Source organism: Molothrus ater, chromosome 3, assembly GCF_012460135.2.
Source record: "Molothrus ater isolate BHLD 08-10-18 breed brown headed cowbird chromosome 3, BPBGC_Mater_1.1, whole genome shotgun sequence".
In the NCBI taxonomy this organism is placed as follows: domain Eukaryota; kingdom Metazoa; phylum Chordata; class Aves; order Passeriformes; family Icteridae; genus Molothrus; species Molothrus ater.
The window spans coordinates 55490309-55511541 of record NC_050480.2 but is presented as its reverse complement, the minus strand read 5'-3'; the positions used below and the strand labels follow the sequence as shown (position 1 = coordinate 55511541).

Genomic DNA, 21233 nt, shown 5'->3' with positions numbered 1-21233 from the left:
ATTCAGTACTTCACCCATATAATATACATCACATCCTGTATTTCAGAAGGAAATACTAATCTGTAGGTGTTTTAGACTTACTTAAGTCGCCTTTCCATTGACATTGCACAAATATTTCTCCACCTTCTGTCCAGATTGCGAGTAGCCTGCTGGATGGAGTCACACTCTGCTTCTGTGGCACAAGCATCACAGTCATGAAGAAGTACTTCACACAGATTGAGAACAGATGCCACACCAGTGCTGTGTTTCTCTATGTCCCTCTGGAGTTCCTGCAGGTGAAGAGATTAGTTCTTAAGAGAAATTGCTAAACATGCATCCATGCAAATGTATTTATCTTTCACTCATTTAAAAAGAGAAAAAAGCTTGCAAACAGAGGAAAAACATCCAGTAATACCAATTAAGAGAGTGCATCTACGCAAGTGGTGATGCAATGGTCAATGAAGCCAGGAGAACCTGGCAGCATGCACAGCTCTCCCAGGGACTACCAAGACCAAACCATCAGCTGGGACAAACTGCCAGAGCTCTGCATGCTCAGCTGAGCATCTTTCACACACATTTAATCAACATCACCAATAAATGGTAGAATTATTCTCAGCCCTTTCCTATTATCACAGAGAATGTAAAGCAGAAGTTAGTGAGAGAATTGTGACAAGGAAGTACATTTTATTGTACTGCATGGGTTTGGCAGAGGGACCCTTCATGAACATGCTGCTCCCCACATGAGATAGCTCCTAAACGTGGCACGTTTGACATGGAAATTGGCAGCAGCATGTGTTGAACAGTGCATGTGTTAGAGATTTTTCTTCCTTCAAGTTTCCAGTTCTATAGTATTTTCATTGGAAATGGAAAATGAAAATTCCAGACACCTAAAGAAAATGCACTCACACTGTCTTAGCACTTATTATATATGATCAGTATTATTCTTCCTGACGGTTTCTTGGTTCAATGGTTTGTTCTACACTGGTGATAATGTTTCCTCTAGAACTAATATTTCACCTTAGTTTTGATCTCCAGATTCAAGTTAAGACTAACCACAGAAGTAACTGGCTGTTGCTGTTGGATCAGTGCTATGAAAAGAAACTCTGTTTGAATTTTGTCTACATTTGTAATATATCATCAGAATATTAGATGGAAAAATCAGTATGGACAGTAACAAAGCCAAGACAACCTAATTCCAATTCTGACAAAGAAACAATAATGTAACTGCATGAAAAAGTGCTATATTGCATCTAGAACACTAGGTTAAATTCTGATCAGGTGAAGAAAGGAACCAATAGGACAATTAGAGATGTGGATGTTTACGTAGGAGAATGTGGCAGCTTGAGGATGATTAGGGATAAACTGCTCTATAATTTTGCAATTGAGGTAAACTGGCATGCAAAGGGAAATACTGTGCCAATACATTGTGTCTACATATATTTAATGTCTAACTAGAGGAACTTTCCTTACAGCTAGCAACACCACCTGAAAATGTCTTCCAGCAGGAAATGAGATCTAAATGTCAAATTAAAAAACAGGAAATTTGAAATAGAGCAAGGTGGATCTATACAAACCATTTTTTTTGGTTGCTTGTAATAACTGGGCTTTCACTTAATGAAGTACTCTAGCTCATCTTCTCAACTAGAAAGTTATTTCGTAAACATCTACTTGACAACATCGAGTGGAAAATCACAATCTTTTATTCCTCAGCAATGGCCCTCTCACTTCACTTGCCTGAAAAATACTTTCATTGTGATGTCAAAATGCTTATTTTTCTTTCTATCTGCCCTGAACTAATATAGAAGGGTGGATTCTATAATCAGATGTCACCCTTTATGAAACACACACTCCAGACAGCTATGAGACTTGAGGTTAAGTAAGTTCAGGTAACACGATCTCCTTTCTAATGTTTTGGTGTAAAGCAGTAGTGAGAACTATGGGTCCTAAGCATTCCTAAGAATTACACTTTTTTAATTCACCTACAGAACATTTCCACAAGCAATATCTAGACTATATCTTCTCCATAGTCTAATATTTATTTCCCAGATTTTAAAATATATTATGTTTATTAGAGAACATTAAGCCTTTGGGTTAGTTCACAAAGGAGTGTCACTTTTATGCACTGCTGTCACCCATATACAACCTCCTTTTTATTTTATTTGCCCAGAAGCAAATATCATTTTTTTTCATATTTCAAGAGGTAGGAGATTGAGAAAATAAAACAAACAAGTAATCCTTTAAATGAAGTTCATTACCCCAGAAAAATACTGCATTGAAGTTACCCTACCTTCCCCCAGGATATCCAGATTCAACTGCATTTTTAATTTCACTAGAGACCAAATCTGCAAAGCTGATGCTTGGTTGAAGTAGATGCTGAGAAGTAGATAATGGAGTTTCATAAATGGAATTTGTCCCTCCTCTTTCACAACATAACATCTCTGACCTAATTTTGCATATGAACAACTGGGAAGATAACATGATCTCAGTGGAAGATCAAACATGGAAAAGAACACAAAGTCACTAACAGAAGAGACAGGGAACAAAGTATTTGAGAAGGTAGCTTTCTGAGGTGTAGTGGATAGTGATACAGCCTCCAACTAATAAAAATACTGGTTGCCATGCATTGAAAGCAGGTGGGGTTTTAAAACTATTATTATTATAACCATGTCTTGTATTGTTAGATTATCAAATCATCACCATGTTTCCAAATACAGCATCCTCCCATGGTAAGATTCACCTCTATTTCTCCCCTTTAGATTTCAAATTAAACCACTCTCATTTCTACAGAATATCACTGCACGCTGTCACCACAAGGAAACAGTGGAAGGCAGAGATATACCAGACTCTGTGCCCAAAATAAATCCCCCAAGAAGTGGTTGTAACAAACTATGGGATGTTTGCATAGGGATTCTAGTAAATAATCTCAACTGTCTACTTTATTGGTAGCAATGTTTAGCCCTTCCCAGCACTTTATTGTCTTAGAAACACCATTCATTACGGATGCTTCTGTGTTATAAATTATTATCCTTAAGTAAATTCCATATAAAATATTAATAAGTATTTTTGAACAAAGCAGTAGCAAATCAGTTGAGGAGCTGGCAAAATCTCTGAGGGAGTTCTTGGCTCTCAGTTCTACGCTCAGCTTAAAGGAGCGAAATGCCCATTTGTACTCTTCATAAATTATCCACAAAATATCCTGTCTTTCCTCTTCCCACACAATTTTTTCTTCTCTTTCTCCTCCAGGAGAACATCTAACTCCTCTCCAGTGGGAAACAGAAAGCTATTTTTTCCAATAAATAACCAACAGGAACACAAAGGACAGCAGTTCTCTCCAGCAATGTGCTTCTTATGTAAAACTACACTGGGCAGTGAAGTATAACAGGAAGGAGAAAGTATAGTAAATTATCTTAGAAGTAACATTACTTTCAATGCCAAAAACTGGCTGAATTCACATTTTTTTACATATTTTAATCTAGCACTGCATAAAGGCTTTGTGTAGTATAAACCAACCAATTTTAACTTCACATGTATAGCTCATGCATCTTTGCGTGCAAAGTGACTCTCAAACAAGCTGCAAAATAAAACTGAGTTAGAAAGGTTGCTCAAAATAGTCATTTTCAAGCATTTTCAAAATTTGCAAGGTCTAATAGGTGTCAGTTTTGCCTCTGGGAACAGACAATTCAAACAAACAAAAACCACAAGCCCCAAAGGAAAACAATTGCAATAACTCGTTCAGGTTACATCTCTTGGTGCCTTACCTTTCTCGGCAATGTCAATCAGCTCCTGGTGGATTCGATGTCAAGGCCAGCAGAAGGCTCTATAAGTGACACAGTAAGTACCACTTGCCTTGATATTTAAGCATTTTGCCTGATGCCCTCTCAACTGACCTGGGTATGGGCAGCCCAGGGACACTCTACTTTGGCTCTCCCCATGTCACTGTTCACCTGGTAAGTGTGTTGTATTTTACCTGCTGCTCATTTAGCTTCCTTTGTATCTCCTCAGAGTCACAAGTTTCATAGACGATAGGTTTGGACAGCTCTGACTCAATGTGGGCAAGCCAAGATCTCAGACTACTCATGTTTTTATCCAGCTGCTGCACTGCAACAAGGGTTTCCTTCAACTTCTTTACCCTGTAAAGAAAAAGAAATGGCAGTGTTAAGAACACCTTGAAGGAAAATTTTCACAGCATGTGTTTCAGGAAGTTTTCAGAGAAACTTCACTTAGATGGTGAGTTCTTCTGTAATGTCTTCCTTTATTATGTAGCAGAAGTATATTACATGTGCATTGAGTCCTGCATTCATAGCTGCTGGTTGAGTGCTTATGAATGCCACAAAACATTTTCAAAGCTTCTGCACCTTTAACAGTTGACCCCCCAAAACCATCTAAGTAATTTAGATGGTTGTGTATTTGACCAATAGATGACAACTGCTCTTCTTAGACCACAAATAACTTATCCATGTACTGGTGGGAGAGTGCACTGAGTGAACAGGCCTTTTTCACACCCATGAAAACACTGAACTAAGTAACACAGAAGATTTGGGTTGGAAGAGATCTTTAAAAGTCCTCTAGTCTACCTGCTCTGCAATGAGCAAGGACATCTTCAACTAGATCAGGTTGTTCAGAGCCCCATCCAGCCTGACCTTTAACATTCCTAGCAAGGGGGCACCATCTGGGCAACCTCTGTGATCAACCTGTTCCAGGGAGAAGACTTGCCCTTGAATAAATAAGTTTCAGAGCAAGAAGTTCAGCTCAGAACTTGGGGAGAATTCTTGAATTCCAAGGGCTGCTCTAAGTTGGTGTTATTGGACTATTTCAGGTTTAAACAGATGAAATTGGAATGGAACTGCATAGTGATTTCTAACTAGTATTTTTCTTGGAATCCTGACCCTGGAAGACCAATGAGCAGAAAAAACTAAATAGATTTCTGTTTGTTTGTGATTTTTTTTTTTTAATCAAGAGCGCATTAAGCTTAGCGATTGAATAAATTCAAGTAAACTTTCCTCCTATCTCAAATAATTTTTCCTCCAATCTGTTTGAACTGCAAAACTGTCCTTCAGTAATTCTCTCCTTCCTATTCCCGTGTTTCATAACATACATTATTAGTGAATTCTGATTTTTTTTCTAAGCTCTTTTTCCCTGTTTGTGTGGTACCAAAAACAATCTTGAGTAACGTTCCCTTTTATACTCCTATTGCTCTTCTACTTAAGTGTTTGAATACCAGAAAGGTTTAAGAGATGAGTGCCTTTGGGAACAGACTGACTAAATTGGGTTGAAAAATACAAGACTGCCAGGTTTATTAAGGAAACAAAATGCCACCTGACTATCCTATAATTCAAATTAAGCAGTTCAGATTTTTCTTGCTTAACCAGCAAATTTATCAAGTGCTTCCATACTGAAAGTAGTAGTTGCAGTTGACCAACTAAGAGAATCACAGAGATATTAATGTCATCTTAAAAAAAAAAAAAGTTAAATATTTCCATTTTTCTTCTCTTTATAGTCCTCCCTTTAGCTCACAGATGGTTAAACTGTAGTTCTTTATTAGCTAAAAACCCTTAAGAACAGTCCAAATACAGCTTCCTTGCTGGAGACTCATGACTAACAGCTGTAGGGTTTTGATCTGTAAAAAAACCTCACCTGGTAACTGGAAAAAAATCTGGGCAATGTGAAAACCTGTCTATGATGGGCTTGAAATCAATACAATTATGCTGAAAGACTGCCTTAGTGCTCATCATGAGGCTATGTATCATAACACAGCCATGTGTTTAGGCCTAGGGAGATGGTAGGAGAACACCCACTGAGGGCACCCTCTCCTTGTCACCTCTGGTTCTACATACAATGTTTTGTGTGTTTGAACCAACTGAAACTTGCTCATAGGGTGACCAAGAAAGTTGGTTATCACCCTTCTAGAAAGCACATACAGCTTTTCAATCTCCGACATTATGAAAACGAGAGAAATCCTGCCTATTTTCTGCTTATATTTTCAAGGCTCAATGCTACTGATCTTTTGGAGGCCTGCTGGAGTAGGAAAGGGAACAATGAGTCATGCCAGCCCTGTGGAGAAGCAATGTCACTCGATTATCAGCAAGACCAAGCTGTGGACCAGGATTTTTTTGTTTGGAATTGTGTGTACTCTAATCTCCATGCTGGATTTCATCTACATTTTGCCTACAGCAACTATAAAGAGTCCATCTTTTAGAAAGTGCCCTCTGCCTCAGGCAAACTGCACAGAAACATATCCCTGACAGAGCATAAAAAATAGTCTGGGGCAACTACCACTATTTTCAGTCACATGATCTAAGTTACTTCAGAGAGAGAAAGAAAACTAGTGTGACATACTAAAAGAACACTCCAACCAAACCCAAAAACCCAAGCCCTCCAGCTTCCTTCCTGTACCCCCACTACGTCTACCCTTTACGCTGGTTTTTTTTTTTTGTACTGAGCTTAACATAAGAGGTTCCTTGCCCGTGGTACAAATAGAAGCAAATAAACAAGTGCTTACTTGAGTCTGCTGATTTTTTTTTTTTTGACTGAACTGCAGTACAGTGTTGTGCCTCCGGCTACACTGAAAGCATATCTGTGATCAAATAATAGATGCAATCCAACATGTCTGAGAGTTTTCCTTCTGAATTTCAGCAAGAAAAGCTGCCTATGCTCTAAAAGCTCTGCTTAAGAGAAAAAGATCAAATTTAAAATCTTAAAATCAGGTATGTGGGATCCCTAGCCAAGTGTGATTTTGATGTTTTGAGATTTCATTTGCAAGATTATGTTTCATGTCTTAATGATTCCAATAATCATTTCATGCTTTTGTTGCAGCACCAGACAGCACAGTAACTGCACGTGTTACTGTGAGAGACTTGAGATAACTTTCCTCCTTGATAATAAAAATTCTGCACTGAAATCAAAGGGTTGGAAGCATGACACAGTTGGTTAAAGGTTGTTTTTCATAAAACACACACCCCAGTCTTGTTACATTTTACAAATACTTAAACTCTTAGAAAGGAAAATACAGCAGAATTCAATTTTTTTCAAGGTTTACTGATGAAAAATCATCTAACAATTTGAATGGGCTTATGATACTTATATTTTCATGCTCCAATTAATGTGCCTCAATTTCCGCAAGAAACCAATAACTTTAGATTGTCTGTTAATAATGTCTATTATTCTACACTGGGCAAAGACAGTGGGAAAACAACTTGGAGCCAAAATTAAGCACAGATGTATTTAATTCAACTAGTCCTAAAGAAGAAAATCTTAGATTCCACTTAAATCTAAATGGGAACAATCCTGTAAGTACAGAAAAATGCATCATATAGAAGTCATAACTACTGCATTAGTCATTTAGACAGCTGCTTACTAATATTAAACTTTAAAAGCAACATGAAAAAAGTCAGTAAGAGCATGTTGGCTAAGTCTGTACAGTACACAACAGAAAACAGAAAAGGTGCTTTTAAAAAAACATATCTACTTGGAACAGCAGACAAAGTTTAAATAAACACTCTGAAATAGTGAAAAAATGTTGCACTATTAATATCAGCTTTGAAAAGATCAGTTTAAAAATAATCTTTTTAATAATAAAAAAGTATTTATTTTCCAAAGTACAGTACTACTGTGTAGTAGGACACCAGTAAAGCCAGTTATATTTACTACTCCAATCAGTTTGCTCTTTCAAAGACTGAATTTCTAGAATTCTGAACAACAACTAAATTTCTAGAAGAAATAATGAGAAAAGGGAAAAGGAGAAGCTGGATCAAAATTCCAAGATGATATAGGCTGCTTTCAAGTATTACATGCAGTTACAAAACAGTCATTAATACGAACAGGACAGCCAGGCTTTGATAAGTTAAGTCTGAAACACTCTCATTACAGCTTCTTTCCTTCTCTGCCTTTTGCTTGCAGTCATGCCCCTTTGATGACACAAACATCAAGCAGACACAGTCTGTTTATTCTCATGTGTGTACATGCTCTCATATTTGAAAACAGCAGTAAAGTCAGACCACAGTTTCTCTCAGACAGCTAAGAGATTTTACTAGTTCTAAGTCTCTACCACTATAAAAAAATTACTCCAGGATCCAAAAGTACTAGCTGTAAAACAAAGTATGCTGTTATCACTGTCAACTGCTTTTCAACTGAGCAGAAAACAGTAATTTCTAGCTATAGTACTAATTTCTACATATGAATATTTCAGTTAGTTTCCCAGCAAGCCAAAACTTCAGAAAGAATAGTATCAATCAAAAGCAAACAAAAATAGCTGCCTGCCTTGTGATATCACAGTTACAGTCTGGGAGATCTGAATCCACACTGTTGTCCTCCGCCATCCTCACAGCATGCAAGTCTTCCACCACAATCATGAAATTTTCCAGTATTAAAAAGAAGAACTTCCACTCCCAAAGCCTGAAAACATTTCTTTTGGAGGGGGGAGGAAAGGGGATGCACTTTGCTGGGGAGTACTGTACAGAAAATGTTTCATACCAAACAAATGTTAACAGCCGCTGCTTGATAACATGACACTGGATGGTGACAAGTGGTCATGTTTCTAAATAAAACCTGCATTCATCAACATGTGCCAGACTTGATCTCCAGGAATGTGGACTAGGAGTGGTAGGGGAAAGGATAAAAACACATACAAAACCTTCTTTGCAAAGCCTGAGCAGTTGCAGCAATAGAACCATTTCCTGGCTGTAAACAATGGCAACTTTTTTCATGAGGCTGACATATCAGAAAAATTAATCTGAAAGGATTACATGGTTCTAGAAGGGAAGAAATGTAAGTCTCTGGTGCAGAGACAATTCTGCAGCTGTCACTTCTGTATTTACAGACCTCCTCTGAATGGAGGGGCAATTAAGAGTAAGGGGTAAGGGAAGAGAATGTGACAAACAAAGATGCTTTTACAGGTGATGGGAGAAGTTTCACCACACAGTATAAAACTGACAGGTAAAGATTTAGACTGGACATGTATTACCATAAAATATTACTAAAGTACTTTCACACAGCACTTTCTATTAGTTCACAGATGTAGGAAAAGAAAAATGCTCCAGGCAAGGGATTACTGTAGCATTGCAGGAAAGTCTGCAGGCTCTAATAATTTATTAATACTGTCAGGCATCCAGAACATGAAAAGATGTATATTTTTTCTCAGTACTAGGACAACTAATATGCCTTTACTACCTGAATGAAGCCAAAATTATGTTACACGATACACTCCAAATTACAAAATATCATAACAGAAACATATGCCAATTTATAAGAACATATTCTAAAGGGCCTCCAGAGTATTCTAAAAAATTATCTTGGGCATGTCAACCTTTTGTCCACTGGTAATTAGACATCAATACAAGCATTTTGTGCACACGTTAATCAACACCTTGGTTTTTAATGATTTCCAGCCTAAGATACAGCTGAACTACCAAAATTTTCATAGCCTAGCATCAAACCTTTCCACAATTTATTTCCAAACTTCAGCAAGTTTGCAGAGTTTTTTTGCCCTTCAGTGGTCACTGGAATGTAAAGAGTTATATGTTTAATTGCATACTGCACAATAATGTTGAGCATGCCAATTGAGAGGTTAAGTTGAAATGATCTGGAAATAAAAGTAAATAATACTTTACATCCATTAGTTTAGAACTAGGACCTGATACTTCATGATAAAAGAATGTGTATAATATAATTATATATAAAATTGCATCTTATGTCTCCCCACCTAAAAATGATACAAAATCCTAAATCTTCACCACTCCCTGTAGTGGGGACTAATCGCTAATACTGAATAGACAAGAGAGATAATTTTAAGATGTGTTCTGTATTTTCTGAATGCAATCCCTTTTTGCTAGAACCTTCCTGATATTATTTGAACACTTCTCTGTGTAAGCATTTCAAAAGAATTACATAAAAATATATCAAATATACTTTAAATTCAACAACTGGTGATGTAACCCCACTGAAACCAAGCAGGCTCCTCAATGATAATGCAACTTCCTGACTTAATCCTTCTGTAAGAAATATATGGTGTTCATTATTTAAAATGAACTACTATTAAAGGAGCTGGAGCCACTGGAATGCTTCTGGCTTACATAAAATTTACGGCTCCTGTACTAACAGATTTCAGAGTAAGAATGCACTAAACCATATGAAAAAAGAAGAGACAAAAAAAGATGATGAAAGTAAACAAACCTTTTTGCTGCTAACAGGACTAATCTATTACTAATGCATTTGTCCATACATCAAAGAAATGGGAATCATAAACTATATGAGCTATTTATGAATCCATGAAGTGCAAAATTGTGAGAAAATTATTGTTGGTAATGGAAGGAAGACTGTAGCACAGCTAAACAGAAAGTGTCAAAAAAAAAATTTTCTTTACTTATCAAACAACAATCCTGTATTTTTTTAAGTTCTGAAAATTGCTGTTATACTTTTGACCTTGAATAAAAAGAGTCTTTAAGCCCAGGATGCATACATCTACCTGCAGTTACTCTTCTCCATCCATGAAAAAATGATCTGGCAGAAAACTTAAGACTTAGTTTTAGACCTGCTCTTCTTGAAATACAAAACTACAAAGGCACTGTTTTGGTTCTGCTGTCAAGAAATTTTTAGAAAAACTACATTTGCATCCAGTTTTAAGCACCATGTAAAGTAAGCTGGTGCTAGGGCAAGGCTCACTAAATCTGATTGCAACTGATATATTGTAGAAACATAGAACTGTTAAGTTTGGAAAAGAACTTTAGGATCAAGTCCAACTGTTAACCTACTACCATCATCATATTATTATAATGAAGCTTTTAAATGACTCTTCTGGAAGACATGTTGTCCTGTACCATAAAGTAAAACAGCAAAGTAATTTTCACAGAAATATGTTGATGGTTAGGAATAAATTTATTTCAGAATTTATGATAAAAAGGCAGACAAGAAAGGATTGTAAAAGCATGATGTCTAGCAAATTAATCTGTCCCACTTAAAACTTATAAAACAAAACAACTGTCTTACCTGGCTGCAATAAGATCTAGAAGATGCTGCCACCTGTCATTGATTTTGCCAAGTTTGTACTCAATCTCTGATGCCTTACTCTCATGGCTGGCTTTAGCAAGTCTCTCTCCCATTTGCTGAAGCTGGATTTTGCTCTTCTGGGCTACAGCAATTTCTTCTTGATAATCCTAGAGAGTAAAGAGCAATCAGAAGACAGGGTATGTATTCTAAATATACACTGCTCTGCACTGCAAAGGAAATGGTGCAAAAATACAAGTGAATGTTGTTTTTTCAGTTGATTGGTATAGTGGAGTGACAACTTGTATATTTGATGGATAAACAAAAACAACTACCAAAAGAATGAAAAAAACCTACCCAACACAACCCAAAACACAATGCCTTCTATAAATATGCTGTAGTTTAACTCATTACAGGCAATTCTGATTGGACACTTAGTAAAGCATTCAGATGCATCTGACTTTGCATTCACTTAATTTTCTGGTACTCTGGGAGGTCCTATCTCAACAAAGACAGGAAAATGCTGCATAGTGGGAGAACACAAACACCAGAACACATCAGAGTAAGGTAAAACCTTAATTTCAGCTAATTAAAAAACAATTAAGCAGTTAAAGAAGAGTATGTAAGTGTACACTATACCTTTTTAAGTTTCTCAATCATTTCTTCTATGAGGATGTCACCATTTTGAGACACTTTACTTTCCATTTGTGTCAGCCATTCACAGAGCTCCTTGTTCTTCTCACTGAAGACAGCCCACTCATTCAGTCTCTCACTAACTTGTTGTCGACGCAAGGAGACCTGAAACCATTTGCAAAGAGCAAATGAAACTAAAATAGCAAACACATTTAACACATGCTTAAAGCACTTGGTGCCTCAATGTGAATTCCTCTGGCCTTGAAAAAGTGTTGCAGCCACTTACTTGCCACTGAAAAAACTGGAGTTGTACAGCAAAAATTTCTGTGACTGCCTGTAAGTTCAGGGGTAAGCGCTGATCTCAGATTTCCTGTTAGCTACATCCTATGCACAGAGACAGGCACCCAAGCGTTAAGCTCAGGAGTCTTTCAATATCTTGTTTCATAACATCTCTAACCCAAAGTTTTCATTAGAAGATAAAAATTGTATTTTCTTACAGTTCTTGCTCACTTTTAAAAATTTATAAAATATTTTAGTCTCAGTGATTAAAAAGAGTAAAGTAAAAGTAAATTAAAAAGAAAAATGCTTCACCAAAGCATAAAAAACCCCCAACAAATATAGTACAGGTCTGAGTCCAAAAGTCTGTGCCATTTGTGCATGAGCACATGAATACAAAGCTAAATCCAAGATACACTGTATTTTGCAAAAGTAATTTTTTACTTGAGTCTCAATATACTAATATCATAGATGACTATTTCCTGTGTATAGGCATGCCACCTTGAGAGATTCCAAAGCACTGAGATGTGCTCTGACAGGAAAGATTAGGCATGACACATCAAACAAGGAAGTGCTGCAGCTAACACAGATGGAAGGAAAACATTGCTGCGTTTAAGAAATCGATGTAACTGTGGTACTATCTGCAGTGGCAGACCCAGATGGACACTGAAATCAAAAAAGCAGAACATGCTAAGCAGCAAAATCATCTCTCCAGCTTCAGACACTGGTACAACTACTTACTTCCTCCCCACTGTGATCTGGGTTATTTCTGACTTTGTATTGTAATTTCAGCTGAAAAGATGAAGCTCTTTCCCAAATTAAAGTGACATGCTTTTTAACTACTGCATTAGCTTGAACAGGGGCATACACTGTGATCTTGCATTTCCTTTTTGTGGTTCTTAACTTGATGACAGCTTTCCGGAAATAAGCAGCAGATGAACAAAGGGTTGCACTAGGTTACATCCTGAAACACTCAGCATGCTTAAAACTAAGATAAAACTTCTTTACTTGGTTCCTTCTTTTACCATAAACATACAAGCAGTGACTGAATCATAATTTAGATGTACCTATACTTGCTCGTTCAAATGCAACCAACTCATAACAAGTTCTGTGCTGGTAACTGTGAAGCACTTTTCCTACTTTGAAGTTTTTGAAACCATCACAGGTACTTTCCATAAGGTAACTATTTCAAGTTAGTCCCAGCATATTTGGACTGCAATCTCTGCTGAACCACAGAAACAACATCAGAATAATCTGAAAAGCTGGGTAAGGAAGACTCCACTACCTGGAGTGCAAATCAGAGGCCAAAAGCACACTAATAGCATGATGCAGCTGAAAAAATTAAACAATACTCCTCAGCTCCATTTTGCAGGCAAGCAAGTTACCCTCAGACTAAAAGAAATGCAGACACTGAGGCCTGAAGTAGGAGAAGGTATCAGCAGAACTGAAGGTACAATAGGGTAATGTTCAGTGGGGAGAGGACAACCTTTCTGAGCACAGGTCATCCACCAAAGCAAAGTATAACCGTATTATTTCTGTGTTTTTTCCCAGCCAGCCATCCCATGTCCCACAGGTCACAGTGTGAACCTTTGGTTGATTTTTCAAGGCTGTTTAAATATGACCTCACAGACATTACAAAGTTCAAGAGATCTAGAAGCACTAGCAGTAACTAAAGGAATATTTCAATGGATGTTTCCCCTGACTCAGAAAGAATTCACTTTTGAATATAGGTGTGTCCACATGAATCCTTTCTAAAAGATGCAACTTGGATTCAATTTTTGTCCCAACACTTTTGTAGCATGCATACTGCTCCCATCAGTGCTCAGTGCTGTACTTGCCTGGTGGCACAGCTCTTCCCACTGCCTGTGCAGGAGCTCTATTCTCTCGCTCAGGATTGAGATATCATCTGCACTGATATATACAGACAGGGTCTCCTTCAGCAGGGAGAGGTGTGCAAGGTCATCTGTCCAACCTTCAACAGCATTCTCTAGCTCCTTAACAGAAAAACACAAAGAAAAAGGACCAGTTTGCTAACAATAAATTTTGAGTATGTTGGTGAAACAGACAGTGTTACCCACAGATCACATCTGAGCAGACCTACCATGTCAAGGAGACTATTTAAGCCCAATCTCAAAGAAAAAGAAAATATCAACCCCAAATTTACCAATATTTTCACAGATGGTATTAACTCCCCAGTAGAGAATGAAACATCAACCTTGTAACAAGATTCTACTCAACTCTCTGTAGTTCAAAGGTATCTGGGAAGTTCAAGTACTGGTTCGGACTTCTCTATATTCAAAATATTTTCAAGTTTGTAATCCACTTCCAAAATGCAAATAATACAGCCTAGAAGTGCTGTCTAAAATCCCCCATAGTCACTTCACCTCACACAAAAATCACTCAACCAGAAGTTTAGATACCATGAGTTTAAATTTGAGTTTAGAATTTCTGTAACAGAAACATACCAACATAAAGCTTTTCTACAGTATTTTTCAGACCCTGTTCTGGTATCACTTTGATCAGATCTATATTTACTCTGAAGGATTTGCATTATGGTGAGATCACTCTGGTATTATGGTGTCCATATGTTTCTTGTCATGGGGATGGCTGACTGGTTTGCATCATCAGTAATAAGAACCCAGTTAACAACAGAAGAAGTTACTGCACAAAGGCAAACAAAGATGAGACAACAATCAACAGAGAAGTACTTTACCTTGCAACGAATCTGCTCTGCATGCAACTCATCATGGTGATCTGGCAATGGCTGAGAAAGCTTTTTCTTGAATGATCTTAGCTTCTCCAGGGAGTCTCCTATGCCCTTTTCGCATTTTTCCCAGTCCTGAAAGCAGAATGTTTATTAGACTTCAGATCTGATCTGTGTTATATTTATGTCAGTTGATTTGCCTAAAAATAACATGCCCTGGAAATTCCCTCTAAATAATACAAGAAGTCTCAGAATTTGAGTGATGTGTAGAATTTTTTTTGTTTAGGTCTCTGTTAGTAGATATACACAAGGTCTTCTATTATTAAAATTTTGTCTAGATACAACTCCATCCTTTCAGCAGTCTCTCCCTGACAAAATTAATTTTCCACTTCCTTTCTTGAATGCCTGTATTAATCACACAATTACTCTTTTACAAGAGCTTCATTAAGGTGCATTAATCTCTGTGAAAAAAAAAAAAGAAAAAGTGGTTGGGGAAACTGCAAATTCAGTGCAGATTGAAGTATCTTCTTGAAATCAGCATCTTCAGTATCAGTATCTTTAAATCAGGATTCTAGCAGCTTCACCCTGCTTTAGTGGTTGTTTCCTTTCCCAATTTTTAATGTGTTCAATGCAAACAAACCCTATAAATTAGCAGTATGGTTTTACCTGCCTCACCTGCTTGTTAAAGCCTTATATTAAGACAAAAAGATCCCTAATAAGCCCCCAAAGAATACCAGTTATGTGATACCAGAAAACACAGAACCTATACTGAAACTTGCATTGTATTGGAACTAAGTCTTCTGTTTTAAGAATTTCTCCTTCTACCACTGCCTTTGTATTTCTCTCCTTCCTTTTTTTTCCCAGCCTATGTCAGTATTTCATGATCATCTTGATGCAGAATTAGCCATATCAAATAATATGACCTTGCATGAAAATAGCCTGTGATGTTCTTAACACTCTTCCCCTGCTCCAGCATGGGGTTCTTCCCATGGAAGAGAATCCCCCACAAACTTCCATGAGCTCTTCCTATGGGCTGCAGTTCTTCACAAACTACTGTGGAGAGAGTCCCTCCCATGCATTCCTTCCAAACTCTCAGGAACAGGCTCCAACAAGGGTCTGGTACAGAGTCAGAGCCAGCAAAACAGCCCTAGTGTGAGCTCTCCATGGGGTCACAGATTTCTTTGGGTATCCACCTGCTCTGGTGTGGGTCCTCCATGGGCTGGAGGTGGATCTCAGCTTCCCTACAGACCTCCATGGGCTGCAGGTGGATTTCTGCTGCACCGTAGAGCTCCATGTCTCTACCAAGACCTGCAGGGTAATCTCCGCTCTGGCTCCTGGAGCACTTCCTCCCCCTCCTTCACTGACCTTGGTGTCTGCAAAGTCACTGTTGTCACACTGTCTCACTCCTCTCTTTGGATGCAATTGCTCCTGCACAGTAATTTTTTTCTTTTTCCATCATCTTAACTTATCCCAGAGGCACTACCACCATCACTGCTGTGCTCAGCCTTGGCCAGAAGTGGGTCCATCTTGGACCCAGCTGGCACTGGCTCCATCAGACAGGGGAAGCTTCTGGTAGCTCACAAAAGTCATCCCTGCAGCTTCCACCTAGAAAAACTTTGCCACTCAAACCCAATACAAATATGTGTATAAATTTGTGCAAAATAAAATAAATTTTTGCTGTATTTTGAAAACAGGAGTGGTATGGATATACTTTATTGGCAGTATTCTGGAAATATCAATTACAATATATCCACTGACATGCAAGCCTGTTATGAAGTATTTCCACTCCCAGTTTCAGATGTGGTGAAGGGTAATTTTTAGTTCATGTACTGTAAATGCAGTTCTGTACTTGTATTTGTCCATTGAGAGAGCATTCCTCCACCAGGGCTCACAGTGAGAAACCACAAACTTGCTGAGAAGTACAGAAGGAATTGCACACTTACTTTTAGCAGCAAAGCAAGCTGTTTCTTTTGTTGCTCCAGCTGAGTGCTGACTATCATCCAGCGCTCCTGGATTTCAGTAAGCTCTGCCTGCAGGACTGCCTCAGCTCCACTGTCAGCAGAGAGCAGCAGTTGCTTCCCAGCCTCCACAGTGAGGATGTAACTCCCTTGCTGCCTTAGGAGAACTTTCTCTTTGAGCTGAAAATATTAACAGTTTTCTGTCAGCTTTGTCCTTTTAATTACAATTAGCACTTAATTACAGTTCAGTAATTCACTCTCAAGCCCATATTTTAGTTGGTTGCATATCCTGTCTTACACATGAGCTATGGCCCAAACACTTCACCCTAACATTTTCACAATCATTTACTGCAGCAAACCTTTAGACAATTTCTTCAAGGAGATGAAGACTTGAAAGACTTCTTTCTCCCCATTGATGTCAGTATCTCAACTCCTCTTAAAGAGAAAGATTTCCTCTAGATCCAGCTATACTTAAAAGGGTTGTTATTCCTATTATATCCATCTTCCAGCTAAAAACCTTGAAGACACCAAGCTGCTTACTAGATACTGTTAACCTCTGATGAAGATGGACACTCAAGGAATCCTTCTTATCTGGTATACATTCTGCAAGCAGGTCATCACTATATTTTCAAGACTGTTTCAGCGTGACACTGGCTGAAAGCAAAAACAGAAGCAAACGTGGCTCAAGAGTGAGGGCCCACTAAGTTCTCTCTTTCATGCTCTTAATGAACTCCACCTTTGCTTCCATCACACTTCTGATGTTATGCCAGTCCCAGAAAAGAACTGGCAGAGCAGACATTTTAAATGGTGAAGGCTGTAAAAAAGGCAGGGATTTCTTCCTTTCTCTTCATCCACACTGCACATACCTGCACTTCATCCAGCAGCACTCTTGCTTGCTGCAGTGGGACAGGAGCACTGCCCAGCTCGGTTGCTGGCTGGCAGGACATCTCCAGCAGCCACTTGCGCAGCTTCTCCGACATCTCCCTGTAGCGCTGCCACTGGTGAATCCGGCTGTCAATGATCCCCCTCATCTGCTGTGCTCGGCGAATTACTCCTTGCCACTGATTGCTCAGAAGAGTCAGATTCAGATTAAATTCATCCCTATTACAAATAGATAAATAATAAAAAAGACAAAATAACCTTCGTACTTGGATATGTTTGCTTTATGAAATACATTGACGTGAAAAGGAAGGTGTATGCCAATTATAAAACACTAAGAGAAAAGCACTGAAGTCCTCTGAAGGCTGACTGAGGATAAGATCTTCACACTTCATGTACTGGGAGAGTTAAAGGGATTCAATTATTGACGCCTTAAAAACCCCAAACCCTTAATGCACAAAACTCTTCTACCTTCTTCCCAGAAATACACAAAGAAAACCCATAGATTTTGCCTGTTTGGATTAGTCAAATTCATAGTAAATCATAGAGATTTCACATTTCACCCCCAGATTTACTACTGAGTTCAAAGCAGGCATAAGATACACACAGTATTAATAAAATTCTCACATTCCAAAAACCAGTTCATCTTTGTACCATAGCCCTAACAAAGTCAATGCATATGCACAACTGGGAAGCCACTGCTGTTCCACTGATTTTCATTCATTTGATCACAAGCATTTAAAATGAAATCCTAGGCAACAATTTCTTCCTATTCCATCACATTAGGGCTGCAGGTGTTCTTAAATGGCAGTAGGGAATCCTCCTGGTGGAGGCAAATCCCCAGGTGGCATAAATCAAATGTAGTGTCGCTGCAGGCCCCTTTGGTGAAAGTGACATTGTGAAAATACATCAGAATAGATATATATGTAACATGCTTTATATTCCAAGACAAATCTTTGTCAGAGAAGCAGCCTCAGAAGGTTATTGTATTCCCCAATGCATTCACATGCCCCATAGCATTCTAAAGAACAATGTCTTAAGATCTGGCTAATTAACAGCGAAACCACAGCAATAGTAACTTCCACTTCAGAAGAGTATGACCTGAACACTGCCATCTGCTACCTTCTCTGTTTGGAAGTCTCCCACTAGTCTAACTGCACATAACCAGCAGCAGCAACAATACAGCAATGTCTACCTGTCATCCACCTGTCCTTGTTCTAGGAGGTGCTGCCCATCAGAGATAATTGAATGCAAAATCTGCTGGCGGCTGAACATCTCTGCCTGGAATAGCTGTTGTACAGGAGACAAGGAGGTTAAAACAAGATCTTACTTTTTAATTCTGTCTTTATGCACTGATAAAAATGAATTTTCATATATTTAATCACATTTCAAATTAATTCAATGGGAGTTTTTTCATGACCCTAATAGAAACATATTGAAAACTCTCATTTTAGATTTACTTGCTGCTTCTAGTAATCATTATTAGTTCCTCAAGACCAATATTATGAAGCTAAATTATATCAACAGGAGATAGGTTTTATGTTTCTGAGCACAGTTGTGTGATTGACACTATAATCTGCAACAAAATCCAGATAGGGTATTTTTGTTTGGACAGAAAGGGCACTTTTTATTTTTTGACATGTTTAAGAATCTTATAATCTTTTGCTTTGCTATACAGACCATGTGTGATAGTGTTATATAAACTTTTAATACACTTTTACATTGACAATAGAGCCTTAAAAGAAACAGGCAGCTATGTATAGGAGCTAGAAATCTATTTTCCAATTCTTTCAAACTTTCATATTTATTTTCCAATTTCCTTCACAAACAATAGCAGCATAATAAACTTGCACAATGCTTTTAAAACCCTCTTATTACTTAAATGTTACTTAAGACAAACAAATTTCCTAATTACTACTTAAGCAAACATAACTCAAATGTATATAGTACTTAAATTTATTTTTAAAAACATCTTTCCTTTTAGTAATGGAGCATGTCTCTAAGTAAGATTCTTCAGGAATATTTTTATGTTAATGAAGGTACACGCAGGCATCACTGGACAGACTCTATGTTCAAAAGGTTTACAGAGAGTTTCAGAGAAAAATTATACTGGTATGAAGCTTGAGGTTTTTTTTTATTTAGTTAGTGATGGTATTTGCAGTTGATAGAAGTTCACCCCCCTTGCCTGAACAAAGAGCCACTATTCTCCACTTCTCTTATATGGCATCCCACCAGCTCAAATTGTGATTGCCCCAATCCCTGCATCTGCACCTGCCAGCAGAACACCCACTGGCACCTGCGCATTTAAATCTCTCAAGCACATTGTGTGTAGTTTAGGTCTTCTAGATGATGCAGTAATTTTTTAAAATGAGATTTTGCCTCTCTGAATCACTGAGTTAACTCTGAGGTGCTACTCAGGTCATACGTTTTCTCATAGAAAGAAATAGTGTTGTCTGGTTTCTTTACAGAAATATTTGAGACTGTTCTTTGAACGCCTTGGCACTTATCATTGACTGAACCTGAATCAGAGGGAAACTGAATGCTATTATTATCTCATGAACAAAGCCACAATAGTGTGGCACTAAGAGTTTCAGAAAGCTTAGCAAAAAGGCAAGAATTTTACTTTATGTAACATCTATTTTTGTCAAGTTAGGGGACACAAAGCACAGGAGGTAACAGCATCTACCAGCATTGTTGACAGAGACTAAACAGAACACAACTGCTGCAATTGCTTAAACAAGTCCCCCACCCAAAAACCCCAATGTTTCCCACCCTCCCCTCCCTCCACACCCCCAAAAATCTGAAAACAAAACAAAACTAAAAACCAGCAAAACCAATTCCTTCAAAAGGGAAAATTTTAATACTTTTTTAGGAGGACAAATGAAATAAAAACTTATCAAGCATGAGAACTCTGCTTAGAGTGGATGAACTCAATCCCCACACTAAAGTAGAGATATTTCGGTCACCATCCACTCCCTTTCCATATTTACACTCTGTACATAAGAAGAATACTCTGTTACCTGTTACTCTGTTACCTAAATTTGTCACCCAAATTTACTCTCATATGTAGACTGCCATGCATCACAGAAACAGGAGCTCAAACAAAGAGGAAAGGAGGGCAAATGTTGAAATGCACAACACCAGCACACTGGGGAAAAATTTGGTAACTGAGTTGGCAAGGAGCTTCCTTCCCCTTCCCCTGCCAGCACTTTCTCCCTGGGAATACATTGAGACAAGCACTTGTCTCAGTGCATTCCCAGTGCTTGGGAGTCCCAAGCACTGTCCCATGTACTGGAGAACCGTGCAAGAGTGATTACAAGATCGTCCTGGCAGACTGATGCAGACATCGGCGCTAGCACATGATGTGTGAAAAGATCATCACCTCCACCTTGTGAACTCCACCAGGAAGATATTTCTAAATAAGGCCACTGAGGTGGTTGGGATCTTCTTTGGGTAAAAACCAGCAAAATTTATGAGTGACTGGAAAGGCAATAATAGAGCTGGAAGCATTTCAATATCTGTTTTAGGAATTCAGGTGGAAACAGAGTATTTTCTCATTATTTTCAAAAATACAAAGCAAAACAATGTGAAAATGCATCTCAAGAAGTTGATATTGGACCCTTTCTGCCACAAGTAGTGAGAAGAAAATTCATAGTGACTGTCAGGAAGCACTGAAAAGGACATTTTGTAATAAATACAATAAATGTACATTTTGTAATGAATGCTTATAAAAAATGCCAAAAATAAGTTAAAAAAAATAAAAGCAGGTTACTTTTTATGGATAAAATGCAGCACTTAAAAAAACAGATATTAATCATCTTAATTCT

At 38.0% G+C, this 21233-nt stretch overlaps 1 protein-coding gene across 1 annotated transcript in view; it reads right to left on the bottom strand.

Annotated features, from left to right (window-relative positions):
* The window catches only part of SYNE1 (spectrin repeat containing nuclear envelope protein 1), a 288350-nt gene that overhangs the window by 25695 nt on the left and 241422 nt on the right, over positions 1-21233 (bottom strand). Inside the window, 9 exon segments of the mRNA XM_054514453.1 lie at positions 82-269; positions 3947-4109; positions 10960-11126; positions 11596-11754; positions 13704-13859; positions 14579-14704; positions 16513-16707; positions 17394-17628; positions 18602-18696. Coding sequence (XP_054370428.1) covers positions 82-269; positions 3947-4109; positions 10960-11126; positions 11596-11754; positions 13704-13859; positions 14579-14704; positions 16513-16707; positions 17394-17628; positions 18602-18696 — 1484 coding nt within the window.